General features: G+C 51.2%; 13 protein-coding genes across 13 annotated transcripts; 7 read left to right on the forward strand and 6 right to left on the reverse strand.

Annotated features, from left to right (window-relative positions):
* Positions 1-194: 194 nt before the first annotated feature.
* Positions 195-1,363, forward strand: NCS57_00342100 (uncharacterized protein; the record flags this gene model as incomplete). Its single annotated transcript, XM_053053416.1, has 3 exons — positions 195-239; positions 298-582; positions 638-1,363. 3 exons carry the CDS (start codon positions 195-197, stop codon positions 1,361-1,363), a joined length of 1,056 nt encoding a protein of 351 aa, XP_052915576.1.
* Positions 1,364-1,756: 393 nt separating this feature from the next.
* NCS57_00342200 (NAD(P)-bd-dom domain-containing protein) lies at positions 1,757-2,527 on the reverse strand (the record flags this gene model as incomplete). Its single annotated transcript, XM_053053417.1, has 2 exons — positions 1,757-2,317; positions 2,375-2,527. 2 exons carry the CDS (start codon positions 2,525-2,527, stop codon positions 1,757-1,759), a joined length of 714 nt encoding a protein of 237 aa, XP_052915577.1.
* Positions 2,528-2,809: 282 nt separating this feature from the next.
* Positions 2,810-4,651, forward strand: NCS57_00342300 (Zn(2)-C6 fungal-type domain-containing protein; the record flags this gene model as incomplete). Its single annotated transcript, XM_053053418.1, has 1 exon — positions 2,810-4,651. One exon carries the CDS (start codon positions 2,810-2,812, stop codon positions 4,649-4,651), a length of 1,842 nt encoding a protein of 613 aa, XP_052915578.1.
* A 79-nt stretch (positions 4,652-4,730) lies between these two features.
* On the forward strand, positions 4,731-5,721 carry NCS57_00342400 (uncharacterized protein; the record flags this gene model as incomplete). The annotated part of the gene is made up of 2 exons (XM_053053419.1): positions 4,731-5,274; positions 5,321-5,721. The coding sequence occupies exons 1-2, from the start codon at positions 4,737-4,739 to the stop codon at positions 5,719-5,721; spliced, it is 939 nt and encodes a 312-aa protein (XP_052915579.1). The 5' UTR covers positions 4,731-4,736.
* Positions 5,722-6,230: 509 nt separating this feature from the next.
* Positions 6,231-7,811, reverse strand: NCS57_00342500 (Chitinase; the record flags this gene model as incomplete). Its single annotated transcript, XM_053053420.1, has 5 exons — positions 7,720-7,811; positions 7,377-7,669; positions 7,102-7,325; positions 6,669-7,045; positions 6,231-6,618 (listed from the first exon to the last, which is right to left on the reverse strand). Exons 1-5 carry the CDS (start codon positions 7,800-7,802, stop codon positions 6,231-6,233), a joined length of 1,365 nt encoding a protein of 454 aa, XP_052915580.1. The 5' UTR covers positions 7,803-7,811.
* A 1,582-nt stretch (positions 7,812-9,393) lies between these two features.
* Positions 9,394-10,338, forward strand: NCS57_00342600 (NmrA domain-containing protein; the record flags this gene model as incomplete). Its single annotated transcript, XM_053053421.1, has 1 exon — positions 9,394-10,338. One exon carries the CDS (start codon positions 9,394-9,396, stop codon positions 10,336-10,338), a length of 945 nt encoding a protein of 314 aa, XP_052915581.1.
* A 521-nt stretch (positions 10,339-10,859) lies between these two features.
* NCS57_00342700 (HET-domain-containing protein) lies at positions 10,860-12,512 on the forward strand (the record flags this gene model as incomplete). The annotated part of the gene is made up of 2 exons (XM_053053422.1): positions 10,860-12,316; positions 12,374-12,512. The coding sequence occupies 2 exons, from the start codon at positions 10,860-10,862 to the stop codon at positions 12,510-12,512; spliced, it is 1,596 nt and encodes a 531-aa protein (XP_052915582.1).
* Positions 12,513-13,223: 711 nt separating this feature from the next.
* NCS57_00342800 (Non-reducing end alpha-L-arabinofuranosidase) lies at positions 13,224-15,260 on the reverse strand (the record flags this gene model as incomplete). Its single annotated transcript, XM_053053423.1, has 3 exons — positions 13,224-14,138; positions 14,189-15,088; positions 15,144-15,260. The coding sequence occupies 3 exons, from the start codon at positions 15,258-15,260 to the stop codon at positions 13,224-13,226; spliced, it is 1,932 nt and encodes a 643-aa protein (XP_052915583.1).
* An 802-nt stretch (positions 15,261-16,062) lies between these two features.
* Positions 16,063-17,910, forward strand: NCS57_00342900 (MFS domain-containing protein; the record flags this gene model as incomplete). The annotated part of the gene is made up of 7 exons (XM_053053424.1): positions 16,063-16,159; positions 16,230-16,473; positions 16,527-17,043; positions 17,094-17,370; positions 17,432-17,516; positions 17,571-17,640; positions 17,695-17,910. 7 exons carry the CDS (start codon positions 16,063-16,065, stop codon positions 17,908-17,910), a joined length of 1,506 nt encoding a protein of 501 aa, XP_052915584.1.
* A 156-nt stretch (positions 17,911-18,066) lies between these two features.
* NCS57_00343000 (Beta-elim-lyase domain-containing protein) lies at positions 18,067-19,371 on the reverse strand (the record flags this gene model as incomplete). Its single annotated transcript, XM_053053425.1, has 3 exons — positions 18,067-18,770; positions 18,838-19,168; positions 19,228-19,371. 3 exons carry the CDS (start codon positions 19,369-19,371, stop codon positions 18,067-18,069), a joined length of 1,179 nt encoding a protein of 392 aa, XP_052915585.1.
* Positions 19,372-20,071: 700 nt separating this feature from the next.
* Positions 20,072-21,347, forward strand: NCS57_00343100 (DAO domain-containing protein; the record flags this gene model as incomplete). Its single annotated transcript, XM_053053426.1, has 5 exons — positions 20,072-20,112; positions 20,162-20,281; positions 20,330-20,528; positions 20,586-20,989; positions 21,038-21,347. 5 exons carry the CDS (start codon positions 20,072-20,074, stop codon positions 21,345-21,347), a joined length of 1,074 nt encoding a protein of 357 aa, XP_052915586.1.
* A 480-nt stretch (positions 21,348-21,827) lies between these two features.
* Positions 21,828-23,192, reverse strand: NCS57_00343200 (FAD dependent oxidoreductase; the record flags this gene model as incomplete). The annotated part of the gene is made up of 3 exons (XM_053053427.1): positions 21,828-22,023; positions 22,080-22,834; positions 22,881-23,192. 3 exons carry the CDS (start codon positions 23,190-23,192, stop codon positions 21,828-21,830), a joined length of 1,263 nt encoding a protein of 420 aa, XP_052915587.1.
* Positions 23,193-24,156: 964 nt separating this feature from the next.
* NCS57_00343300 (Zn(2)-C6 fungal-type domain-containing protein) lies at positions 24,157-26,500 on the reverse strand (the record flags this gene model as incomplete). The annotated part of the gene is made up of 4 exons (XM_053053428.1): positions 24,157-25,487; positions 25,543-25,871; positions 26,258-26,431; positions 26,493-26,500. The coding sequence occupies 4 exons, from the start codon at positions 26,498-26,500 to the stop codon at positions 24,157-24,159; spliced, it is 1,842 nt and encodes a 613-aa protein (XP_052915588.1).
* Positions 26,501-27,067: the final 567 nt, after the last annotated feature.

Raw genomic sequence — 27,067 nt, forward strand, 5'->3', positions numbered from 1 at the left:
CTGGAAACATTTCGCAAGGCAAGTCTATCCGCGATGAAATTTGCATAAGCCAAGTACATGGGGAGGAGAGGCAACTATAAAGAAGGCAGAGACTCCCAGTCAAGCAGAGACAACCAGCACCTCCTCAGTCATCCTCAAACCGGCATCTTCAAGAGAACTCAACCTCTTCTTCAGATACATTCACTCAAAGAATCATGTCTCAGCCACTCAATATTGCTGTTGTCGGCCTTGGTCGCATGGTCAGTAGTGGTTCTTTTACTCGAAGTCGCTTAGAGAACAATCCTGACACATCCACAGGGCAAGCGACATGTCCACACGCTCTTGTATCGAGTTCCTCATGCCAAAGTAGTAGCTGTGTGTAGCTCTACGCCTCATGAAGTCGAGTGGGCAAATGAGAATGCCGAGTACAAAGAATTTGGCATCACTGTTTACAGCGACTACAACGACATGCTCAACCATGCTGGACTCCAGGCCGTTTGGGTTTCCACCAGCACCGATGTGCACGCTAGTCAATCCCTTGCAGCCATCTCGAAGGGCCTTCACGTTCTTTGCGAGAAGCCACTTAGCACGGACATGGCAGAGGTACAATTTTTTCGAACACGTCAACGTCTTGCCCCGACACTGACCATTCTGACAGGCTCAAACTGTCGTCGACGCCGCCAAGGCGAACCCTCACCTCAAGGTCATGGCTGGCTTCTCCCGGCGCTTTGATGCTTCTTACCGCGATGCTGCATCCAAGATATACAACGACAAAGCCATTGGGGAGCCTTTCATGGTCCGCTCCAACACTTGCGATCTTCTCGACGAGACTGGATTCTTTGTTCGATACGCAGCTCGAAACGGAGGCATCTTTGTCGACTGTGCCATCCATGATATCGACCTGTCGCTTTGGTACCTTGGCAACCCACTTCCCAAGGCATGCTGGGCCGCTGGCACACTTCAACACCATCCTGAGCTGAAGGAACTATCCGATGTTGACAACGCTGTCGGTGTCGTTGAATTCTGGGGTGGCAAGATTGCCTACTTCTACTGTTCCCGAACCCAAGCTCACGGCCATGACGTGTGCACTGAGATCACGGGTAAGACGGGCAAGCTATCTGTCAACGTGGTTCCAAAGGCCAACAATGTTGTTCTGGCCGACCGCCTGGGCATCCGACACGAGGTTCAGCCTGAGTACTGGCAGAGGTTTGAGGACGCATTTGCAGTGGAGGCCAACGAATTCGCCGAGTCGGTCCTGAAGGACAAGCCAGTCCCTTTGCCGATTGAGGGTGGAATGATGGTTATGAACATTGGTCGGGCGCTGCAACATGCACTGCTGACTGGAGAGGTTGTCAAGTTTAGCGAAAAGGGAGAGCGCCTGTAGAACAACGCAGCTAGCGATGGCCGTTTGCCATTCTTGGTTATGTCGCGATAAAGGCTTAAGAAAAGTGCGTATTGTGGGGATAATGACGCTTCAATCTGTGAGCATGAGAATTGGCCTTGACTAGGTCTCTATATAAGAAGGTGTCTTATGTTAATGTGACGCATCTGTTCACTTCTATGGTGTTCGACGCTTTTATTTTGTCGATGAAGAAGATTGAATCAAAGCTATTAAATGGCGAGTATGTTTAAATATGCTCAAAGATGCAAGCGTTAGGAAATTAGAGCCGACAAACTCCCCAACACAAACCAATACCAACAATCCCTTCCCTGGACGTGAAAATTGCCAAACCATGCCGTCTCAAGCCAGGATAGTGTCGAACAGGTCTGAACGGCCTCAGCTACCCGCCAATTTACTCACTGCGGGCATCTTGCCGATCCAGTCTGTCAATCCTCCTTCAACGGCATCCACAAGCCACCTTGCCAGTGCTCCTCGCTTCTGCGACATAGTCCAACCCGTCTCGGCAACCCAACCCACAAAAGCCTTGCCGTCTTCTCTATCCCTCTTCCAGCTCTCATGATCAGATTCTCCGGGGATACCGGCGATGCGGAATATCGTCCAATCTAGGTCCTTGGCATCCTCCTCGAACGCTTGGCTGATGTTGATGATGGTGCGATAGGCTCCACCAGCAACAAGACGCACGAATGTGACGATACCATATCGAAGCAAACTGCGGGAATCTTCTGGGCGGACGATGGAAAGGGTTCCCATTGCGTAGACGCGTTTCACGCCGTGCTGGCGCATCGAGGGGAAAAGAGAGTGTCTATAGAAGTCGGCCAAGAGGCTTGGATCTTGCTTCAAGCTGCTGATGTTAGGTCCAAGAAGTGACACTACGACGTAGCTCTTGGACACTGCTGTGGAAATGGCTTCGGTGTCATCGAGTTGTCCCTCGATTATCTAGGACTGGGGTTAGCGTGGGGCACACTTGAAGTCAGGATACCTAGATAGACTAACTTCGATTAGTGGGCTAGAAGACACATCTTCTGGGATCTTTGTGGGATCTCTTGCAAAGGCTATAACCTCATGATTGCGATGAATGAGCTCGCGCAAGAGGCAAATGCCTGCAGGGCCGGTACCTCCAAGGACGAGGACTTTGGATCCTGGCATGGTCGGGTCGTGGACGACTAGGTACTAAAGAAGTGTGAAAGGACGAATGAGTAGACTCCAGAGGACGACGATTGAATACCTATTTATAAGTACCTGTTTATTAATACCGGCTGTAAATGAGCTCATGAGATTCGACTTGCGCGGGTAAGCGATCCCGCGCGGGAGCCAAGTTGGGCGGGAATTGCGTGCTCACGTGGCGCTCTAACGAAGTCCTCCCGCCCGGAATTATCTCCGCGCGGAGACTTGAGTCAAGGGGCTGCCCAACCATACTTCTTCACGACAATGCCTCCCGCAGCAAAGACAGCAGCCAGTTGCTGGATCTGTCGAATCAGACATAAGAAATGCGATGAATCACTACCGAGATGCCAGAATTGCGAGGCCCTTGAGCTATCCTGTCTCTACAGCGACGACAAGCCGGCATGGATGGACAACGGGGACAAGCAGCGCGAGATGGCCCAGCGCCTCAAGGCTCAGGTCAAACGCAATGCAAAGGAACGTCGAGGCAGACGGATGATCCAGAAGATCACTCGAGAGATTGAGGGGCACAGTCGGTCAACTCCGAGCAATCCGCCTTCCTTATCCCCCAGCCGAGATGAGCACTTCACGGCCAGTATTCAAGAGTCAATCACGGTAGACCAAACAACGGACCACCAACTCTCAGATACAGACGTTACTACTCCGACTCAGAACTTGCCATTCAATACCTCCCCTACGGTTGAGGGCTCGAGAGGCCCCATACAAAGGGACGGCCCAACTCATGATTTCTTCGGCTCCGGATCAGGACCACTGGTTATCCAGAACGAGCAGGATTTACGATTTATCACAGCCTACACAGATTACATATTCCCTCTTCTCAATCCCTTCTACCGTCCAACCTTCCTTGAAGGAGGCCGTAGCTGGCTCCTAGTCTTTGCCATGCGCAACACGGAATCATGCCAGCTAGTCATCAGCCTGGCAACATACTTTCTCTCAGTTGTACCCATCTTTCCGGGCCCCGGCCATAGCGTGTGTTCATCGCATACCTGGCAACAGGTACAGAGTCAATCAGATCTCGCCGTCAAGGGCATGCAGCAGAGGGTTGAAGCGATAAGCCGCTGCGGTGTTTCTGGCAATCTTTTGCAGAGCACTCATTTATTAGGCGACATCATGTTGCTTCTCAAGTTTGAAACTATGACGGACTCTTCTTCAAGTTGGAGAGTTCATCTCTATGCCGCGACTGTTCTCTTTGAGCAATTCCTCTCATCACCAGACCTTGACGACGACATCTGGAAGATACCGTCTGACGTGGAAGCAGTCGTCTCAAAATCAAAGTCGGCGCTCTCGACGAAAGAGGCGCACAGATTTGAAGCTTCACAGACTGCATTCCGGTTCTTCAGCGCGGCCGTCATAACCGCCGACATTATCGCCAGCACTGCTCTAGGACAGCTGCCTCGTCTTCGGGAGCACCATGAGAGGGTGCTGGGCACTCGAGAGAAACCTCATCTCAACCTGAAGCATATCGTGGGTTGCGAAAATTGGATTTTCCTATCGATCGCAGACATTGTCGAGCTTGACTTGTGGAAGAAAAATGCCAAGAAGAGCGGCGCGTTCTCGTTGATGGACTTGATCCAGCGCGCGAGCAAAATCACTCAAGATCTAGATGATGGTCTTATAAGTTCTTCTAGTTCAGACAGTGACCGGAATGCACGAAAAAAGGACGGCATTTTTTCAGTGTTCAATCCACAGCGCGGACAATTCATTGATCACCACATCGTCACTCGCATCTGGGCCAATTCTGCCAGACTGTACCTGCTTGTGGTTCTCTCAGGCTGGCAACCCGGGAGCAGTGAAATACGGGAAATCGTCACAAAGAATCTTGACCTACTCAAGAACTTGCCTTCTCCAAGTTGGCTGCTCGCTTTGGCTTGGCCTTTTTGCGTGACTGGCTGTTTAGTCACAAAAGAGCAGGAATGCGCTGTTTGCGACATTTACGAAGCGACTGAGCCGTTGAAAAACATCGGACCGATTTCAGAGGCAATGGGAATTATTAGGCGCGTGTGGGAACAACGCGAGGGACTGATCGGAGAGACATGGGATATGGCATCATGCTTTGGAAGCATGGGAAGAACAGTTCTGTTAATTTGATGATCTGACAGACTGCGATAAGATACCAAGCTCCAAGGCAAGATTACAAAGCCGCGATAACCTCATTTCTTAGGTGGTATCGGCAATGGCCGAGGTATCAATGGTCGTATCAAAGACCCAGGAAACACGCAAGTGGCTGTTCCCAGCCCCGATTTATTCCAGCCTCTTTTTTCGTCTGCGCTTTTTTTGTGGGGAGTGCCGACCGACGTTTATCCCGCTGAACCGCCCAAACCAAGTTCGGGGACTTGGCCGAGGGAGAGACGCGTCTTTTGAGTTTCAAGATCTGAAGCCTCGATTGACTCTCATAACCATATACCCCCTTCCAAGTACCAGAGATATAATCTTCACAATGGGCATCATCCGCAAGGCCGTCTTCACTTCCCTCCTCGGCACCTCCACCGCCGCCGCTTATCTCGCCGCCAAGAACCCCGTCATCTCCCCGCTCCCGCCCAATGATCCCATCTGGTCTGCCCGCATCTACAAGAACCACAACCCCAACCGCAATCCCGCCACTCAAGATGTCTGCATCAAGCGTATTCCCTTCAGCAAGATCCGTCCCGAGCTTCTCCAGAAGGATGGTGATCTAGCTCTCGAGTTCTGCCGCGGCCTGTGGAGTGGCTGGGGTGAGTAACCCACTCATCTTGAGAGATCCATTGATTGACTTTCTAGGCTACGCTGTGCAGCGCAAGTACCTCGAGTACAAGTGGCGAGGTCCCGAGACTGAGGAACAGCTGTGGGATAATGAGCAGCTCGCCGAGAGCACCTACGACAAGGGAACTAAAATCACCGACCACTTTGAGGTTGTTGAAAAGACACCCACAGCCATCACTGTCCGCTGCGGTGACTCGCCTCGTAACCACGCTGTGCGACCTTCTGACGGTCTCTTCACGATCAGCGCCACCATTGACAAGCAGCGGGAAGAGGTTGAGCTGAGACTCAGGAGCTGCCTCTTCTCCAGCGAGGGTAAAATCACTGGCATCAAGGGTCCCATGCCCCCGTGGATGGAGGAGCTGCACCAGTGGTATGCCCGGATCTGGTCTGAAACAGCCTCGTGGAAGCTCCTTAAGTGATGAATTTGCAACGATTTTCATTGCAGTCAGCAGGGCGGCATTCATCCACGCGCTACTCGCCATCTTCTTTGGAGCCCATCCACATGGTGCTCCAGACGCTCAAAGTGCTGGGCTTGGTGGAGGCACTATTACGTTTTGCAGAACAATAAACCCAATTACTATGTCTATTATGGCACCGATACATCATACCCATACCTTTACTATCTCCCCCATCATCAAGTAACTAATACCACGAAGCTTTTTCTTGGCTAGGCTAGCATATAATCTCAACAAGCAGAGCAGAGAAGTTATCAGGGTGAGCATTATGGCAGGGGTCGCAAGAATAGTCTATTCTATTATTAAGGGAATTCTCAGTCCGGACCTTTCACTAAGAAAGAGCTGATTTCCTCGCCAAGAACTGAGGGTAACTGACCAAAGGGACTGCCGATGATACCTCGCAGGCTTATCCTTTCGTCCGAGGACAAAGAGGTTCATGCCACCCATGCTCCGACTTCCCTGCAAATCTTCGCTTAATAGCTGGGGTGGCCATAGTGACCCTGGTGCTTCTTAAAGTGAGAAGCCTTGGGACGTCCAGAGCTTTGTCCAGAGAGCGCGTTGAATCCCTCGCGCATAGCGGTAAGACGGCTCCAGTCCTGGCTGTCCTGAGCAAGACTCCAGGCAAAGATACCTCCAAGACCCTTGGTGGGGACCAGACCGTTGATCTTCTGGGTGATCAGGTCGGCGGTATCCCAGGTCCAGTACAGAGAAGTGGTGGCATCCCAGTACCACTGACCGCCAGCAGCGGTATCAGTCTTGCCGTTCTCCATGGCAGTGAGGAAAGAACCCGAGATGTCGATACCCTCACATCGACCATAAGCAGACTGGCAGCCAGTGCTGCAGTGAGCAGTAGAGTTGCCGCTGTATCACGTCAGAAAACCATCGATCTAGGTACACACAAGTCGACTCACCAGAAACCAAACTGACTGCAGCAAGTAACCTCACCACACTTGAAAGAGGTACCAGCTCCACAAGAACCATCAGGCGAAACAGTCAAGTTTTTGGGAGCCTCGACAAAGTTGGCCTTTTCAAAGGTAATGGTGCCAGACTTGCCAGTGTCACTTCCATCAGCAGCCTCGAGGAGCTCAGTAGGGCATCCGGTGGGTTCGGTGCACTGGACGCCTGCCTTGGTGGTGAACCACTTGGCGTAAAAGGCGAATCCAATGTTGAGCTTGCTAGGCTGGAAGCCGCGGGAGATGTAGGCGTCGACGGCCTTGGCGGTTCCCTCGTAAGAGGAGTGGTGGGTGGTGACGCTATCACGGCGGTTCATGAGATCATAAGACATGATCTGTTGAACAGTTAGAACTCACTTTAAAACATCTTCTGCATCTTCCAGGTACTCACGTTGACGTAATCGACGACAGCGTTGATCTTGGGAACCTGCTCATGAGTGTAGGCAATCATGTCCCGCTCAAGACCAGGAACGGCAATGGAGAGCTCCTTGTCGCCAATGGCATTCTTGATCTCCTTCAAGAGCTTAGGATAGCTCTTGATCTCGTCAACCTTCTTGGAGTTGGGGATACGCTTGTAGTCCTCGCCGTTGCCGGCGGGGTACTCCCAGTCGATGTCTTGGTCCGTTAGCCATCTGCCCAGATACTGAAATAGCCAGTGATACATACCGACACAATCGTATCCAAGTCGAGCTAGGGTGTCTGCGACGTTCCTGGCGTACCTCTTGCGCGTCTTGTCCGTCTTGGCTCCCGCGCTGAAGCCGGCGGTGTCGGCCCAACCGCCAATAGCCATGCAGACCTTGGTGCCATCGTCAAAGAGGGCACGGATCTCATCAAGAGGCTTGAAAGGCTCATACTTTCCAGCGGGCTCGGCGGCAAAGAGCGAAGAGTTGGCAAAGGCGGTGATGACATGAGTGACACCAGCGGTCTGAGACTTGTCAGGAAGATTGGCAGTGTGCCACCTAGAGACGGCATTAGAATGAGATTCATCGATGAGAAGTGCACAGCTCACTGGTCAAAGTAAAAGATGTAGTTAGGCGCAGCAGAGGCAGCAGTAGCCAAAGCCGCCGTTCCAAAGACGAGAGGAGAACGCATGATGATAAAGTATCAAGTAACCAATTATAAAAAACGATCAAAAGAATGACTATGCACAAACAAATGAGTGACTATGCAAAAGCGAATGAGTGACGATGCTTGATGCTGAGGACGGAGCATTACCATGAGTGGGAAGTCCTCCGCAGATATAGTCACCGACGGGCCGGCACTGACCAGGATCGGGACCAAAGAATGATGATTTGAGTTCCGTATGAGCTAGATTTGTTCAAGAGAGTTCGTGGTGGCGTGTGTCATTCAAGCAACTAGCTAGGATGAGACCCTTGCACGGCAAGCTTGGCAACGTCGAAAGGGTCCCGCGGGCATGCGGGATAGAACCTGGAGAGACGACACGGACTTTTAAACCGACGGCTCTTTCCGGTCTACAGAGTTATGCTTGTCCAATGAACACACCACTCGGGCTTGGCAGCCAAAGACCCCGTGGGCTATTGGCCTCCTGTCAACCGTTCTATCCCACTTTACACCCGAGATTAGACAGCGATGATCCTTTAATCCTTTATTTAACAAACTTTTGTGCCTTATTAGCCTGTTGTCCGGTAGTACCGGGTCAGCATAACCAACATAGAGTTTCAGCATTAAGCTTTGCCAAGTGGCCCCTTTAATTTCCCAACGACCCGGCACTTGCGCTGCCCTACGGACAAACGATGAAGTCCGACCACGCCGGAGCCCCGGACCTTGATGGTGTTCCCTGCCATGGAAGGGCGATAAGCTTCTGGAAGCTTTGAAGTTTGGCCAAGGTCTTGGCTGTTCAAACACATCATATAAAGTTGGCGCGAGTGTCTAAGCCATGATTGGCAGGTCGGTAGTTCTGAGCCGTGGCCAGGTTTATCCGTCAATAGGAGCGAGGTGCAACGTCATCGCGTTCCCTTCATCTGACTTGCTTTGTCTGGGGGTTTAATTAATCGGCTGGTGCATGGCACCAACGGCATTGGAGTCGGGAGTGATCCGAGTGAAGCGAGACAGCATCAACTTTAACAATTTTCTGACCGGCTAGCAAAGTATAGACGCTTGATGTCTAGGGATGAGTTGAAATGATGAAAAAAATTACCAGGGTCCTTCTTTCGAGGTCGATCGTTGTCCTTGCTACGTGGTAGATGCCGGCAGCGTCCGACCAGCTAGTCCTAACTGAGGGAACCCTACGACGTTTTGATCGCCAGAGTCCATTTTTAGTAGATTCTTCGACATGAACAAAGAGAGAGACATGTTTGAGAATTTCGCCTTAACCATGCTTCAGTTACTTGTTGTTGCTCTGGATAGAACACTCGACCAGTAGTTCAGACTTTACCCAAGCCCATCATTATTTTGACTTTCCAGACACAAATAAATACTCAGCTTACAAATGCACACAATATCGCCATGATGTGCCACCCTACACTTCAGTGAAGGTGTATTCATTGCCTCATAGACGACGGTGATATCGGTCTTAACATCACGTCATCTTTCGGTGCATTAGTCAGAATAGTTGCAGTATTCCACCTCTTGGCTCCTCAAAAGATCAACCCTACCCCTCTTTCTCACATCAAATCTTTGCAACCTCAAAACTCAGCAGAAGCAGCAATAAGTATCTCTAGCAATGACGCAGATCGGCATCTTCCCCGCATCCGGGGCGCTCGGGACAAGCACGTATTCCCACCTCTTATCAATCGTGCCAAATAACCGGGTCACCCTCATCAGTCGATTCCCTGAAAAAGTACCTCAGAGGTACATTAAGGATGGGGTTACTACCCGACAAGCTTCATACGAATCGAGCCTTGAGGACCTTGAGTCTGCTTTTAACGGACTCGATGTGCTATTCCTCATTTCGTATCCGAGCCACGTTCACCAGTACAGGACCAAAGTCCAAACTAAAGGAATTGATGCCGCTCACAAGGCTGGGGTCAAGCACATATTTTACTCGTCCCTTGGCTTCGCATCCCTAGACAAGGATACTACGAAAGCAGAAGTGATGGGAGCGCATCTCGACAGCGAGGCTCATCTCAAAGCACTCGCACGCAAAGACCCTGGCTTCTCGTGGACCAGCATCCGCGAAGGTCTTTACAGTGAATCATTCCCCATCTACACTGCCTTTTTCGACATAAGGAATCCTTCCAGTGAGATTCTCATTCCTCACGATGGAACCGGTCCTGGCATAAGTTGGGTGAAGCGAGATGAACTGGGAGAGGCAACTGCGCGGCTCATTGCCTCGTATGCTGAGTCGCCGTCAGAATTCAAGTATATAAACCAAATCGTCACTCTTACGGGACCGAGACCATGGTCACTGGCCGAAACCGTTCAGGTTTTGTCGAAGGCTTCGAATCAAAACGTTCAGATCAGACAGGTCAGTGTGGACGAGTATGCCGCGCAGACGCAGGTTGTTGGGAGATTTGGATCTAAGGAACTCGCCACAACCTGGGCTACCGCATGGGAAGCCATCCAAGCCGGGGAGACAGGGGCTGTAACAGAGACACTGGGGCAAATTCTGGGGAGAGAACCCGAGGCCTTTGACAAGACGATCGAAGATTTAGTCAAGGCAAAATAGTGCATTGACTACAGGTTGAAACCATACCTACCCGGGTGAAAGGGGGAGGGGTCCAGGATAGTGTGATATATGGCTTGCTTTATACTGTTAGGTTAATATCCTTACTGTATAATAAAAAATCAGCATAATATCTTCTTATTATGATATATCTTAATTCGAACTAAGTATTAATATTATGATAAGCCCTCAATAGAGCTACATCATTATGATAATAGGCTTCTATATCTGGTAGATGTTATTCCTTGATATAATGCTTTCTTTAATGAGCTGGCTTTATGATATAGTGCGAATAGACTGTTCTAAACCCCCCGTCACACGGCTAGGTACTCAATTTACTCAGACCACTCATCTGTTTTACTTCTGCAAAGAAATTAATTGGGTGTTCGCCATAGGGCGAAGTCTAGAACGCCATGGGCAACGCCTTTTTAGCCGCATCTCAGCCAACTGCATTCGTACTCAACTCTAGCGTGGCCAAACCCCGCACTCGTTCATCTTCCCTTGTAGCAGCTTTCCTCGACAAAATGCCAATATCTCTCCTTTCAGCGCCACCTGTTTCAGCCGAAAAGCCAGTCATGTCCGATAACGACAGTCAGATCTCAAGGGACGTGCCTGTTTATGGCAGACTAGACACTCAGAGATCCCAGATCCGGTTACTTGAGATGAATGAAACAGTCTCTGGAGCCGATTGGAAGCTGTCTGTTGTCTCGTTGGAAGACAGGCCTCGCTTCACTGCTCTCTCCTATGCCTGGGGAACTTCAGCAGAGAATGAAGAGATTAGACTCAACGGCCAAGTCGTCCCTATTAAAGGAAACTTGGCGTATGCTCTCCGCCATGTGTATCAGCACTGGGTCGATGCTTTTCCCGATGAGAAGTCACGCCAAATGTTTCTTTGGGCTGACGCTCTCTGCATCGACCAAAATGACGTCGAGGAGAAAAGCAGTCAGGTCCCTCTGATGGGAACGATATTCTCCCGTGCTGAACTTGTCATGTCTTGGCTCGGCCGGGAGAGTGACAGCCTGTATTGCGCCTTGGATACAATCGAGATGTTGTATTCGGAATGGTCGGAAAAAGATGACATCTCGGACCTAAGATGGATACTTTATCATCCATCTCTATGTGATGTCTGGACAGATGAACGAGACGACTCTTGGATCAACACTCGATGGGAAGCTATGTACGAGTTCACTCGCCTCGGTTATTGGCACCGAACATGGGTCTTCCAAGAAATCGTCCTCGCGAAGCGGGTCAGAGCAATATGCGGACGAAAAGCTCTTGAATGGCACAAGATTGCCTATGTTGCAGAACAAGCAAGCGAGTTAAATCTAGCGCTACAAACCCGAGGCATGATGAAACCTGAATTTCTTTCTGGTCCTGCTTGGGTTGCGCTCGCAACGCATCACAGCCCTCCCTGGATCTTGCTTCAAACCTATGCCGAGACGGGCAGAGTGGAGGCCACTCGTGATACAGCTCAACATGAGTCGGATTGGTATCTTTCAGTTTTGGGAGGACGACGCCTCCTCGCAACGGACCCAAAAGATCATATTTATGGGTTACTTGGGGTAACTCGTCTTCCAATAATTCCTGATTATAGTGATAAGATGTCGGTTGCCTCTCTCTACTGCGACTACGTTGCCAAATGGCTCAAGGCTTGGCGGGATGGAGATATGGATTTTGAAGAGCTGGACTTTATCACTTTCTCCGGATCCTCGGCAGCACAGAAGGACCTAGAGATGCCCTCTTGGGCTCCAAACTACCCTTCAGCTTCTAGCTCCGGGGGAGCAGATGGCCGACTTATCTGCAGAGGATCAGCGAGTGAACAAGTGTTCCCCAAAGACACTGAGGATGCTTCGGTTATCGGAATGTCCCTCTTCGTGAGTGGCGTTGAACTAGATATCATTACGCAAACCGAGGACTGCGATTACGAAGGTGCATTTTCAGTGCCCAACTTTAACTTCCTGCAGGAATTCGTAATGAGGAGGTTAGTTTATCCTACTGGGATTTCTTCACTACAGGTCATGTTTCGAATTCTTTCTAGGGGCGGTTATGGAGGATATGAGCCCTTGGATGCGACAGGACTTCGCATGGTGACGTGCGTGTTCCGGATCTTGAACCAAACGCTTGAAAGAGGAGAGATTGATACGACACCAAGAGACCCTGCCAGAGTCTTTCAGTAATTCGGTGTCAGCACAGATTCTGCACAATCATTTGCGTCCTCTTTAGCAGAGCTACTCGCATCACCATCTTGTACACCATATGATCAAGAGACGCTGTTGTGGCTATCCGAATGGTACCAAGATCTAAGAGAAACAGGAAAATGGAAGTCTGATGACAGCATCAAGTGGCAGACAATCGAAGAGCTTTGCGGCTGCCGCGGTCTGGCCTTTTTTACGACCAGTTCTGGTTATATTGGCATATCTCGAAAAGGTGCTCAGGTTGGAGATCGTGTCTGCATAATCAAAGGAAGCAGGGCATTGATGATTCTTAGGCTAGGGTCGGATTAGAGCCATCACGTCCACGTCTCAACATGCTGCGTTGTTGGGTTATCTCACGGAGAGGCTAGAGGCCACCTAGACTCTGGTCGAGCGCAAGTCAGCAGATTTGAGATACGGTAGCACATTTGTGCGCCTTGGGCAGTGCTCTCAGATACGAGGAACAGATCAACAAACTAAAACTCTCTCCATAGAGCAGAGAACGAGTCTCGCATCTCAAGACCCCTGATTGTCATATAATCCCACGATCTATCAACACGTTTTACATCAATTCATCTCACGAAAGCTCCGTTGCCATTCAAATTGCAGGTCCATTCCCAGTTAATTGCCAATACCATAAGCTATGCTAGCCGTACAAGGGACACACCGTGCAGATCTGGCTACTAAACTCATCCCCTACACAGTCAGGATAGCAATCTCATAAGCCTTGGTAAAGACTACCGAAAACACGCCATTCTGACCACTGATGGTCTTGACAGTAATCTGGCTGGCCTCTCCGCCCATGGAAGGCAGGTTGTTGACACTAGTAGAGCTGGGAGCGGATAGAAGTGTGAGTTTTGCCGTGCTGGCGCTTGACCCCTTAACAGTCACCTTGACTGCATTGCCTTCACCCGTCGGACCGTTGTAGTTGACGAGCTTCAGGACGGTTTCCTCGCTGCCCTTTGTGGCAGACCAATACGTTGGTCCAACGCTACCCTCTGTAGCTGTCACTGGAAGCGTTTCCGTGCCCATGTAGTCGGCAAAGAGCTTCTGTACGTAGTAGCTCATGGTGTACAACACTTCGGTGGCAGTGTGCTTGATGACGGCAACAGTGTTGGGTTCTTCGTCATAGTGCTTGATCAACGCGCCGTAGGCCGAGCCGACAATGATGTCAGAGTTTCGTTCGCATCCAAGTAAAAAGATGGCCTCGGCACAGGCCATTCCAAACGTCTGGGCTCCTATTTCGGCTCCAGTTCCCGTGCCCGCTCGGATGGCGGCGTATTCGGCCACAAAGACGGGGTAGTCCCGACTCGCCTGATCAAATGTGTTGTAGAGGCTTACAAAGTGACGCTCATTGTCGTAGATGTGGAGGTCCACCATGCCTCCGCTCCCCTTGTCGGGCGATGGAGATGGGTTGATGCTAGAAATGATGTTCATGTTTGGATATTTCCCCCGAATGGCATTGTACACGGCCATGAAGCGGTAGGAATAGTAAGACGAGCGACCATTGTTGAGGTAGTCTTCATTGCCGATCTCTACCCATTCCACCTTGAACGGAGCTGGGTATCCCAAGGCGGCCCTCTTGGCTCCATATGTGGTAGACTTATCGCCCTATCCATCTTGTTAGTAAGGGTGCATTCTGATACGGATAGGAAACCTACAGTGAGAAACTCCAGTTCATTCAGCGTCATGTCGATGTAGGGTTGCATTTGGCTCTGGGGAACCACGTTGCCGTTGAGATACAACCCAGCATGCACTCCAAGAATGACAGTAAGGCCCAAGTCCTGAGCCATCTGCATCTGCTCCAGGAGTCCGAACCCATCCGTGTTGATGTCACCCCAGACACCCAGCATTCCGGGTCGGTCTTTCAGGTTCCCAATGGTTTGGTTCCACTTCCAGTGCTCGCCGAGTCGGAGACCTTCCATGTTGTTTCCACCAGGAAGACGAATCCATTTCGTGTTGAGACCTTCAAGGCTAACCATCAAATCTTCGCGGAGACCGTTGTAGCGATTTTTGTATGTTTGTTTGAAGAGACTGAAGAGGTTGAAGTAGATGCTCTTGCCAGCAAGCTGACGGCCGTCAAAGGCAAAGTAAAAGGTATTGTTCCCGTTTCCAGCCGTGATGGTGGGGTTGAAGGTCGGTGTTGAGCTCTGTTTCCATCCGTCCGAGGCCTTCTGGTTCAGCTTCATCTTGGAGGACGAGAGCTTTTGGCCAGAGATGGTGTTTTTGAAATAACATTCCACCTCACCGTTGTAGTCTCCTCTGACATACATACTGGCGATGTAGCGTTTGGCCGCATCAACACTGAAGCCCCAGAAGCCGTCATTGTAAAAACCAACGGTGCCCGTCGTGCCTTCTGGGACGTCCATTCGCAGGTGGTATCCAAGGCTGGACGAAAGGCTCGGCTCGGACTGGTCGATGGAAAGCTGTACTCCCCCGACAGGATTCCAAAAATCCGTGTTTCGATCATAGCTTGCTATTCTGCCTCTTCCGGAGCCCTGGAAGGCCCGGTTGCGAAGCATTTCGCCATACAGACCGCCGTCTCCAGAATGATAGATGTCCTAGATGCTTGTTTCAACACTGAACCTCGCTCGGTTTGACCTGCTGCAAACTTACCTCGTATAGTAAGCCGTACAATAGCTGGCTGGAAGCATTACCGCCGGACGAGCCGACGGTAAGACTCAGGGCCGTGGCGACCTGAATAAGGGGGAAAAGCGATGCAAGAAACAACATGACAAAATCCAGGTAATCAAAGATGTTCCGAAGAAGGTCTCCTTGTCTGGAATTGGGCTATAGCTTGAAGAGTTGCTGTCCATATGTACCTATATATGTTCGAGTTGGTCTCGATGCTAACTCGTTGTTCACTCGCCCGAGGCGCTTGCTGGATCGGCGTTTGCTTGTCCGAGATGATTGCTGGATGGCTGCATCTCGGCCCATGACAGGATGAGTTTCTGTGTGAGAAGCGGAGGCAACTGGTCCGTTTAGCCCGAAATTTGGCCCGAAATGTTCGTTGTTTGCTTGTCCAAGATGCCAACTCCGTGGGCTCATCCCAGGTCACAAGTTGATCTTTGATCAAGAGACAAGCTGAGCTTCGGCGTTGAGAAGATGTCATTGGCTGAGATTCGGGATTGGGTAGATATCACTGGTTCGCCAAATAGCGCGGTTCATGGCGGCGTTCGTCTCCCCACCTTCTCTCCACACAACCCCAGACAATCAATCGCCGTTTGCGGGGATCTGCATCACCCCCAGATTCCTCTCGCAAGGGGTGAGCATGATTGGTGCGCATGCCATCTATCGACCAACTCTTTTCGTACAGCTAGCACAAATCATGGTATCAAAGCGGCCCGAGGATTGCTTCGTCAGACCATTCTTCGGGACAAATTGGTGCGATGAACCAACTATATCGAGACCAGCCTCTCCCTGCCCAAACGAATCATGATCTGCAAGCCTTACTTGTCGTTTTTAATCTGCCTACAAAGACATCAAATTGCATTACCAACATCCCACTCATCGTCAAGTCTTTCCTACCAAGACCATGGCGTTACCCCCTCGAGTCTATCAGTTTCTAGTGGGCGTCTTTGCGGCCGTGGGATCGTTCCTATATGGATATGATCTTACGATTGTCGCTGAAGGTATGGATACATACGGCCTACACCGAATCTCTTCTGTATTGCTCCTACTAACATGTGTTTGCCATGTCAGTCGTTGCTAGTCAGTCCTTCCTGGACAAGTTCACTCCTACGACTGCTGAAATCGGCCTCGTCGCGTCCCTTCTAACGGCCGGTGCCTTTGTCGGAGCTGCAATCGCTGGAACGATCAGCGACTATTTCGGTCGACGCGGCACAATCTTGAGCGGTGGTCTGGTCTTCTGCCTCGGTGGTGGTCTTCAGACCGGGGCCCCAAACTACAGCTATATTATCAGCGGCCGATTCATCGGCGGGATCGGGTAGGTTGACATCCATGACCAAGTCCAAGACACTGACTGAACCTTCTCTGAAGAATCGGCATCCTTACAATGATTGTTCCACTCTATCAGGCAGAGTTGGCCCATCCAGATATTCGTGGACTTGTCACGGGTTTGCAACAGTTCATGCTTGGTGTCGGTGGTGTATGCGGTGCCTGGATCAGCTACGGCACCTACGTCAGCTTCACCGACGACCGCCAATGGCAGATCCCATTTGGTCTGCAGATTGCCCCAGCCGGAATACTCTCGGCCCTCATCTTCTTGTTCCCTGAATCGCCTCGCTGGCTGCTGCAGAAAGGCAAAGACGAACAGGGTCTCGCCACCCTTGCGAGGCTACATTCTCAAGGCAATACCAATGACCCATGGGTCATGGCCGAGTTCCAACAGATCCAGCTCCAGGTGGCTACTGAGGCTGAGGCCGAGGCCAAGTCCTTGTCTGAGCTATTCCGCACCAGGGCCAATTTTCGTCGAGTCATGCTTGCCTGCGCTATCCAGGCTGCTACACAAATGACGGGTATCTCGGCCATCCAGTATTATTCCGTTACCATCTTTGTATGATTCCTGTTCTTCTCGCAACTTGCACCATGCTTACACACACCTAGAAGCAAATTGGCATCAACGGCACCGACACCCTCCGATATCAAGCCATCAATTCTGTCATTGGGCTCATCGGTGAGATTGTCATTATGGCATTTGTCGACAAGGTTGGTCGTCGAGTCATGATCATCGTTGGAAACCTTGCCATGTGTGTGACGTACATCGTCAGTACCGTCCTGATGGCCGAGTTTCCTGCCTCTGAGGACAATTCCGGAGCTCACTGGGGATTCATCATCATGACATGGTTGTTCAACTTTTGTTTCGCCAGCATGGGATCTCTTTGTATGTCAGCCCCCTTGACCGTCTATGGGACGCAAGCTAACAAGATGCTTTTCTCACGAAGCCTGGATTGTGCCGGCCGAGATCTTTGACACAGCTACAAGGGCAAAGGGTGTGGCTCTGGCGACCATGATATCCTTCGCGTTGAAGTAGGTCTATCCACCAGCATATGTCAACTGTCGCAGCGCTAATAAACAATCTAGCACAATGATCGGCCAAGTGACCCCTATTGGAATGGAGAATGTGGGGTGGCGCTTCTATATTCTCTTCGTCGTAAGTCGGAAACTGTCGATGGTTTAATGACCCTTACTTACTCCTTTTTCACAGGTGACAAACTTGACGAATGCCATCTTCTTCTGGGCCATGCTGCCAGAGACTAGGAAGCTGCCCCTCGAGGAAATGAACCGTCTGTTCTCGGATGCCCCCATCTTCGTTGGAAGTAGAGACATGAGCCGCTACACGATTAATGAGACATCCGAGATGGCAAGGAACATCGACGACAAGCAGCATCAACAAGACGGAGAGAGGATTCATGTTGAGTAGGCTTGAAAGGCAGGTGAGGTAGAGTCGGATACAGTGAAGCTACGGTAAATTTTAGGGAGAGAACCTGAAACTCTTGACATGATCATTCAGAATTTGGTAGAGGCCAAGTAGTAAAATAAATCTCACTCTTCTTCAGATACAATAGTCATGGTTTTCTCAGCTGTATCCTCCGCTGACCTTCTTATCCTCCAAAGCCACGCCGTTGTTCTTATCTTTCATGAGCTTAGACAGAGCACTCACGAGGCTCTTGACGGCAGTCTCTGAAGTCTGATGATGAAAGACAATTCTCGCCATCGGGAAAACAGCCACCTTCTCGCGCGCGCAATACTCGACAAATGCTGAGGCCGGGATCCCAACAGCGTCAAGGTCCAGAATAATCATGTTGGTCTGGACCGGAAGAGAAAACTTGTACCCAATCGCCTCGATTTCTGAAGCAGCGGATCGAGCCATGTTGTGGACCGAAGGGAAGCGCGGAATGCTGTACTCCAACGCAGCGAGTGCCGCTGCAGCCATCATACCAGGCTGCCTCGTGCCACCACCAAGCATCTTGCGGAACCACTTGGCTCGTTCGATAAACGACTTCTTGCCAAGAATGATGCTTCCCATGGGGGCACCAATACCCTTAGCCAGGCATATCGACATGCTATCGAAGCAGGCTGCATACGCCTTCAGGTCAACGCCCTCGCCGATAACACCGTCAAAGAGTCGAGCAGCATCGAGGTGCATCGCAACAGGTTTTTGACCCTCGGGAACAGGAAGCGCTCGAACATACTTGGAGATAGCTTGTGCGTCGGCAAGAGGGAGGATGGTACCGAATAGCGTGTTCTCTAGGGACACAACACGAGTAGGGGGGAAGTGAACTATCGTGGAAGGGGGGTAATCGTCAGCATTTTGGGTCATCATCTAGATTCTTCGGCTGGCACTTACTGTTTCCGTCGAGGATAATGTTCAGCTTGACGTCCTCAAGGGTAAGATGGACCCCATTCTTAGGCCGAACAGTCGTAGCAGAAGCCTGAGAAATGACGGGAAGGGCACCGGACTCCCAGCAATGGACATGGGCGCGGTGGTCGAGAAGAACAGTGTGAGGTGGTTGGGTCAAGTGCGTTCGTAGACAAATCTGATTGCCCTGAGTTCCAGACACAGCCCACAGCGCGGCCTCCATGCCGGTCATTTCCACAAGCCTCTGCTCAAGGGACTTGACAGACGCGTCGCCCTCTTCATCGTAGATGTCGTCGTTGACCGAGGCATTCAAGATGGCCTGGACAGTATTAGCTAGGGGGCTTGGCCATTGAACCACAGACTAATGATAGATCATACGTTCATCATGTCCTCGGTTGGGACAGTCACCACGTCAGAGCGGAAGTCGCGGGATGCCTTTTCGGCATGGGCCGCGAGTTTCGCCTTCACCTTGGGGGTGAAGACAGACTCAGTGGCCTGAACGGTTTCGACGACGCTAGGCATTGTTTCGAGTGAATAGAAAGCAGGTAATGTCAAGAGAGACTCGGAATGGTGATGAGATCGGGGCTTTTGAGTATGAGTAGAGCTTGTGTCAAGATTGGAACAAGAACTGAGATAAGAATCTTTATACTCACAATCAGTCTCCTCTATTCGTATCTGCATGTCCATGATAAATGCCCTCGGAGACTGGAAGTGAAGTTGTGGGCTCGTCGAACATGCCTCCCCACGGGGTCCATCGCGGAGGTGGGTTAGTGGGCACGGATGATGGACAAGGGAGCCCGGCAATCAGGGACCCATGATGATGATTGCCGGGATGAAGATAGTTTCCATTTTGTCTACAAAGATATTCTCTGTTCCGGCTAGCCGGCTTGCGAATCAAAACCCCTTGTACGGCGACCCAGTTGAGGAGGCAATCTGGTGGGAGGTCACGTTTGCTCCGGAGGTGGTGATAGTGGGGCCGGAGGTTACAATCTCCGGGCCCACAAAAGTTTTCCGCGGGAAGGTCCCCATTTACGGAGTGACTGGTAGTACCCGAGGGGGGAAGAGTTGTCATCAAGCGGCACAAGGTCGTTAGTCCCCAGACAGTCGATGCGGAGTGTTAGGTACCGGGGCAGATACAAGAACACCACCGAGGCAGTGCTCGCTCCTCTAATCACCCTAGCTTTCAGCTGTGACACTGCAAACGTACAAGTCCCATTCCAACATGGCCCCCTCTCGGTCCAGAGAAAGGATCGTGATAGTTGGGTAAGCGACTCACTCCAAATCAAAGCCCAATCACCGCTGACATCCTCAGGGCTGGCATCATTGGTCTAAATGTCGCCCTCGTCCTCGCCGAACGCGGCTTTGGAGATAGCATCACGGTGGTAGCCACGCATCTTCCGGGTGATACCGCACCTGGATACACCTCGCCTTGGTAAGAACACATTACTGCAATTCTAGAAGCCAATGCTGACCTTCGGAGGGCCGGATGCAACTTCTCAGCTATATCTGGCCGAGACAAAAATGCATTGCGGTGGGATAAGTTGGGCTATGCTCATTTATCCAAGCTTGCTTCCCGGGGTTCTTCTGAGACCTTTGTCCGTCGTGCTCCCTCCTTTGAGTACTGGGATGATCAAGTCCCACACGAGAAGATTAAGGATATGGCCGACTATCTTGAAGATGTAAGATCCAACCCCTTATACCATGTCGCCGACAACATCTAAGCTTTTCCTACCCAGTTCCAAGTTGTCTCACCCGACCAACTTCCCGACGGAACCAAGTTTGGTGTTTCCTTCACCACTTTGACCTTGAACGCCCCGAGCCACCTCTTGTATCTCTACCAAAGACTCCAGCATCAATACGGCGTCACCTTCGTCCGACGAGAGATTTCAAACATCCAAGACCCTTTTACCAACCCCAACACAAAAATTGTCTTCAACTGCGTTGGTAATGCCGCAAAGACGCTTGCTGGAGTGGAGGATCCCAAATGTTACCCGACAAGGGGCGTAGTGTTGCTCGCGCGCGCGCCTCACGTGAGAACTAATGTCATGAGGCATGGTCTAGACTACGAGACGTACATTATTCCACGTCCAGAGTCTAATGGGAATGTCATCTTGGGAGGCTACATGCAAAAGGGAAACTCGTAAGTCTTACTGGCCCATCTCGGGTTAACATGACTAATTCCCATCAGTGATAGCTCTACGTACTCGAGTGAGACAAAGTCCATCATAGAGCGGACAAGGGCCTTGAGCACGGAGCTTGCTGGTGACAAGGTAGAAGTCTTGGCAGCCTTCTCCGGCCTGAGACCCTCCCGTGACGGCAGCGCCAGGGTTGAACGCAGAGATGTGAATGTGGCGAGCGGACCGGGGGTCATTGTGCACAACTATGGTGCTGGAGGCACGGGGTTCCAGGCTGGCTATGGCATGGCCATTGATTCTGTGGCGTTGGTGGATGATATTCTCCAGCGGTGGGATATAGAGACATTGTCTTCCAAGCTGTAGTTGTCAGGGCCTACCAGGAATGGAGAGTTGGAAACGTCGATAGGGCAGAAGATTAGTGAGTAAACCCTTCTGAACGAGCTCGCGATGGCAATTAGGGCTTTTATGAGTGACAAAGTATCGACTGCGATAAGGTACACTCTGTTGGTAGCAGAGTAGTTACTCTGATAAGGCGATACTACCTAACTCTCCATCCAAGACTCATTGACATTACTCCTAATGACACACGCACGCGTACACACAAACACGAGGTAGATGCCCCATCTACCATGTATTATAATATCGCTTTCAAATGTCACCATTTTTTGACAACCGTTTGCTATCTTATCCTAGCTCATGGCTTCTTTTCAGGATGTCATTAACAACAATACCCGCCTCGTCAGAACTCAATAACTCAAGCCTAGCGGTAAATTGGATCATCGTGTGTAGCGAAGAAAAAAGCAATTTCTTTACTCTCATTTCTACTGCTAAGAGAAGGTGTCATCATAACTTGGACTGCTCCTTGACAGACAGTCTACGCAGCACAGGCCCTCCCCTACTTCCGTCTTGACCCATAGGCTGGTTCGGGTCTCGCCTCGACATTGGTTGGATCCTCCATTTCTCCCGAAGCTCCTCGGAAACCTTGCCCTCGAAGACGTCAGCGACGTTGCGTCCCAGAACAGGCAGGAATTTGAATGCACTAAATGACCGGATTAGGACTGGCATACGTTACGTACGTTCTTAGAAGATACTTACTGGCCTGAGCCCCCTGTGGCAAAGAATAATCCCTCCGTGTCCGAGTGATGGTCGACCACAAAGTCTCCATCTGGGGTGTCCTGGTACCAACACATGCGAAGGCTCTCCCAAGGGCGGTCGCCAAACTCCGGGAAAAACTTCCTCAGTCCTGCCCTCAGTGTTTCCTCAGCATCATGCGGAAGAAATCCAGCTGCAACGTTGTTCCCAATCAGCTTGGGCGAAGATACTGACCGTCCATCAACGGACTGAAAGCTGGACGCATAACCATACCCGTGCCGGGCAATCTTCAAGCGATGCGTATCAGGGGTGGGGGGGAAAGTGAAAAGTCCAGTGTCGAAAATCTGCATGACTGGCATGCGCTGGAGCCTCTTGGCCTCTTCGGGAGTGAGTTGGACAAAAGCAATCGGCTGACCCACGGCAGAGAGGTTGTGGCCCATGTCGGGAACCAAAAGATTAGTCCAGGAGCCCGTAGCCAGAACTACAGTGCTGGCCTTGAGCGAGTCTCCGCTGGCGGTCTTAACGCCGACAATGCGGCGACCTGAGTACTCTAGCGAGATGACAGTGCCCCTGGACCCCGTGATGAAAGACACGCCAGCCCGGCTAGCGCTCTCGGCGAGATCGCGGATGGCATTTGCGGCATCCGCCCAGCCACCCATAGTGTTTCGGAGAGACATCAGGCCCGCCAGATCAGCCTGAAGATCAGGGTAGAGTTCCTTGAGCTTCTGGTCGGTCTCATGGGCTTCAAAAATCTCTCCCTGGACCAGTTCCCTGAGTTTCCCGCATGGCACGACACTTCTGTACGTAGCCATTCTCGCCAGTACCCAGCATGATGAAGCCCGTCTCGTTGTAATGCTTTGACCATGGGGTATCTCCACGCCATTCCTTGAGGGCGTCCGCAGAGAGCTGAGCGTAGATGGGGTCTGCGTACTCAGCACGGATGACGCGAGAAACATCGACGCTGCTGCCGTCAGGCACCGGGGGAGCGAATCGGTCGAGAACGATGACCTGGTTGTATCCTCGCACTGCAGCTAGCTCATAGGCTAGGCCGAGGCCAAAGACCCCGGCGCCGACAATGATGAGAGGAGAATCTTTCGGATGGTGATGGTAAGCCATAATGGGATGACGCCGTCGGACTGTGTCTTGTGCTGTGGTAGCTGCTGTCCTTTTTTTGAGACCTGATTGATGACAAGAAAGAATAGGTATCTTGGAGAGCCTGAAATACGGCCCAGAGGGTATGGATGTGCTGAGAATATATACATCCTACGGCTCTGTATCCGTAGTCTGCACCTCCATCACCAAGGTGGGCACGGACAACTTTAGCCAGTCAAATCGACTTCGGCAGATACCTGCGCTTCCCAGTGTCTGGAGAAACTACTGCAACGAGCTAGCGCTGGACATTCTTGCATCTACCGCACAGTGGACGACAAGTGTGCCACTGTGAGGTATTCAAACTGCCGAGGGCCTGCGGATCTTCGTAAAACCAAGTGACGGACATCTCCCGCCGCCCTGGCTGTCACTATCGTCGCCGGAACCGGCCCAGCTAAGCTACGAGCAGAAGATTACGTCTCCTTGCCCCAAGAAGCTCTCATTCGAACTTCCATTTCGGTAGCACCGGCGTAGTTCGAGTGTCCAATGAGATTTTAGGGAGGCTCTGGGGTTTGGTCACGAGGCAGTTCAGATGGCTCGGTCCCGACTTATCTCTTGAACTCTGGATCGGAACGGTGGCGTCCTGCAGGGGTAGGAGGGGAGCTGTTTACTGTTGAGTCTACACATGTACCTATTTTCTAGTATTGTGTTTTTTGATATGGTTGAAGCCCGGCCCTTAATGGGATAACTGAGCCAGAAGACCGTACCTATTATCTAGGTAGGTTATGGTGTTTTACGGCATTGGACCTTGATACTGTCATGAAAACTGTGTCTCTTATTGTTGTGGCTGATAGCATCTTTTGAAGACTCTGTCGATGACAATGCAAGCATTGATAACCGTATTCTTTGACGATCGCGTTTTTAGACATATCACGAAGAGCGAGAACAACGCGAGAAAACAATATGCGGCTGTTCTACCCAAATGGTTACCCTAATTAAACGGCAGCCAGGAATAGTCTTCGACAAGCGAGTCCGACAGCAGATTTGTTAGAAACGGCTGGTCAAAGACATCCTCCCACGGCATCTGTGTGTCCTGAGCATCCACCTCCGTCTGATGACTCAGTTCGTCCTCTGTGGCTGGGTGAACGATTGTCGTTGTTATCTGCAGCGTGGCAGTCGAGATACCGTTTCCGGGGCTCGGGCCATGATAATCGCTCAGCCCCAGCCGCGATGCCGTCATGGCTTGCGGTGAGAGGAGTTGCCAGACCACATCAGGTGGGAACTGAACAGTAGTGCGGTCCGACTTTTCGTCACCTTCTCGCTGCTCAATCGTCGACTGGAGACTTCTTAACGTTTGGTACTGTAAAGTTCTGTAAGCCTGGATAAGGTCTGCGTGCGGACAAAGTCGAGTCTGTACCATTTGAGCGATGTGAGGCCAGTGTGTTGAGATCCGACCCAAACATCTCTCGCACGTTTCAAAGTCTCTCTTGGCTCGACTCGAGATAGCATCATCTCTAACAAACTGAAACAGCCACGGTACGGTGGCTGTTGTAGCAACGATCTGCCCAATCAGCGGGTCTGATATGTCAAACTGGAGCTCTTCACATATCTGAAGAAAACGGGAGACCCAAGAAGAGTGGAATAGAGCCCTATCAAGGGTCTCCTGCAAAAATGAACGAGACTGCGATGCGCCCTGCGATCCACGGAGTGCAACGAGGTGGATGAATGGGTGGTTAAGAGCCGCTTGTGAACCGTGATAGGATATCTGCATCAGTATCCATGGAGCCCAATACTCTCGGTTGCCAGACAGCTCGGAAGGTTGCCGATGCTGAAACCTGACTTTTCGAAACAGGTGCTGGTAGGAAAGTTTCGACTCCGACTCGTACATCTTTAGTGTAAGTTGGTTATGTGACGCAATCGACGATCTGTCGTGCTTCCCGGTCCGAATACTTTCCATGTAGGAAACGATCTCACCCCAGATCTGCACTTTCTGCAAGCAATACGCATTGATACCATAGTCTCTTCCGTTGACTTCGTTGCTGTCAAACAAATCGGGATGCTCTCGCATGCTTGTTGAGGCAGAAAGAGGCAGAGGTCGGGCTGGGCTTCGGGGACAATCTGGGGGGTCGATTCCTTGTATTCGGGCCCCCGGGTGAGAAGAGAAGGCTGACTCTAAAATCAGGATGCTCCAGTGGCATCTGGAACTGGCCGGGTCGTTGGAAGCCCGGCTATGAAGCGCTTGGGCCTGAGCTTGGGTGACACGCACGCACTGTAGCTGAGAAGCGACCCCGATTGTCATACATGCCCTTGCACACAAGCCGTCTGCCAGACGTCAGCAGTCAGCTCAGAAGTTAGGGTAATTGCTGAGGAATCCTACCCTTAATCTCACACAGAGCCAGAAGACATAGTGCCTGTAACACTTCAAGCTCGCTCACTCCATCAAGAGCAAGTCGCATGACAGTCTTGCGAGAGGAAGCAATATAGAACTCGCTTGCTTGCATACCATTGCCGCCATAAAATGGGTGCTTTGCGAATCTCAAAGCTATAGCTAGAAACGCCCATCGGAGGAATGAAGGAAAGGATTGTAGGTTGTCGTAAATGTATTGAACATCGAAGAGGGGTATCGGTTGGAAGTAGATGTGCTGTCGATACACTTCGACAAAGTGATATAGCGTGTCTGGAGGAGGGTCAGGGTTCTCTGGAGACCTGAGGGATGCGTCGTTAGTACACAGTTGTCATAAAATGATGTTGTTATCTCACCAAGTCGATGCATCAATGTGGTCCTGGCTATCGCGCCGAGGTATGGCTCCGTCAGTTCGTCTTGAGTCTGGTTGTTTATCTCTGCCCTCAAGTCGGCGGAGGACCGGGTCACCATCAGGGAGCGGGGATTGGGGAGAAGGTAGACTTTTACCAAGGACATCTAGTTAGACTGGGGCGTTACTAAGAGGAAGCTGACGATAACCTACTCGGGTGTTTTTTTCAGCCTTTGATTAAGGTCTGGTATCCCCGTGGTTGCTTGAGAGCCATTCCTTATCAAACTCAACCGTTGACACAAGTAAAAAGAAGGTGTAGATAGCTCAGAAAACACTCACGGCCCGCGTATCATGCCACGAGGACCAGCGCCACGGCGATCACGTCCGCGCTGAAGATAAGTGCAAGTCTGGCCGAGACGCTCACAAAATGAGCACATGGGCCTTTCACCCGGGCACCTGGTCTTCTTCTGGCTAATGGAGCGGGTCAGTGGATTCGAGATAAGCTGCCAGCCCCTGAACTTACCGGCATCTCTCGCATGCCTGTCTCAGGCGAGGCCCGGAAGAAGACACGGACCTTTGCATCTTCACGGATGATGGTGGCGCGCTGGGAAGGGAGTATGCCAGAAGGAGATAGGTTCGCTGCTCATGGGGAGGTCGGAACTATTTTTATGGGCACGGAGGTTGGCTATTCTAGCGTATGAAGTTCCGAGCGGCGCTATGATGCGTGTTTCCCGCGGGCAACTCCTCCGCTCATGACATTGGCCCGCGGGAACCCTCTACCATTCCATCTTTGGTCAACGATACGAGTCAAGACAAAGTCGGAGGTCGCACTCATTGGCCGTCGCCCCCACAAAACGTGTTTCTTCGCGTATCAGAGTTCCTATCTATGGACTGCTCCTCATTCCGTCCAGACCAAGCGATATCTGGTCAACGACCATGAATAACGCTCCACGGATGACCTAGAGATAATGCAGAGTCCTCCACTTCCCCCAGATAGTGACCCTGTCCGGTGGGTCGATTCTGGGGTAAGGCGAGGAAGGGCAGGGGGGCTGCATCGAACAGGTTAAAAGGAAGATGGCATCCCTTATGGAGGTCGCCAACAGACACTCTCCTTGATACGCAATTTACTCTATCTCGTTTTCATCAATC

The sequence above is a fragment of the Fusarium keratoplasticum genome, chromosome 3 (genome assembly GCF_025433545.1).
Source record: "Fusarium keratoplasticum isolate Fu6.1 chromosome 3, whole genome shotgun sequence".
In the NCBI taxonomy this organism is placed as follows: Eukaryota; Fungi; Ascomycota; class Sordariomycetes; order Hypocreales; family Nectriaceae; genus Fusarium; species Fusarium keratoplasticum.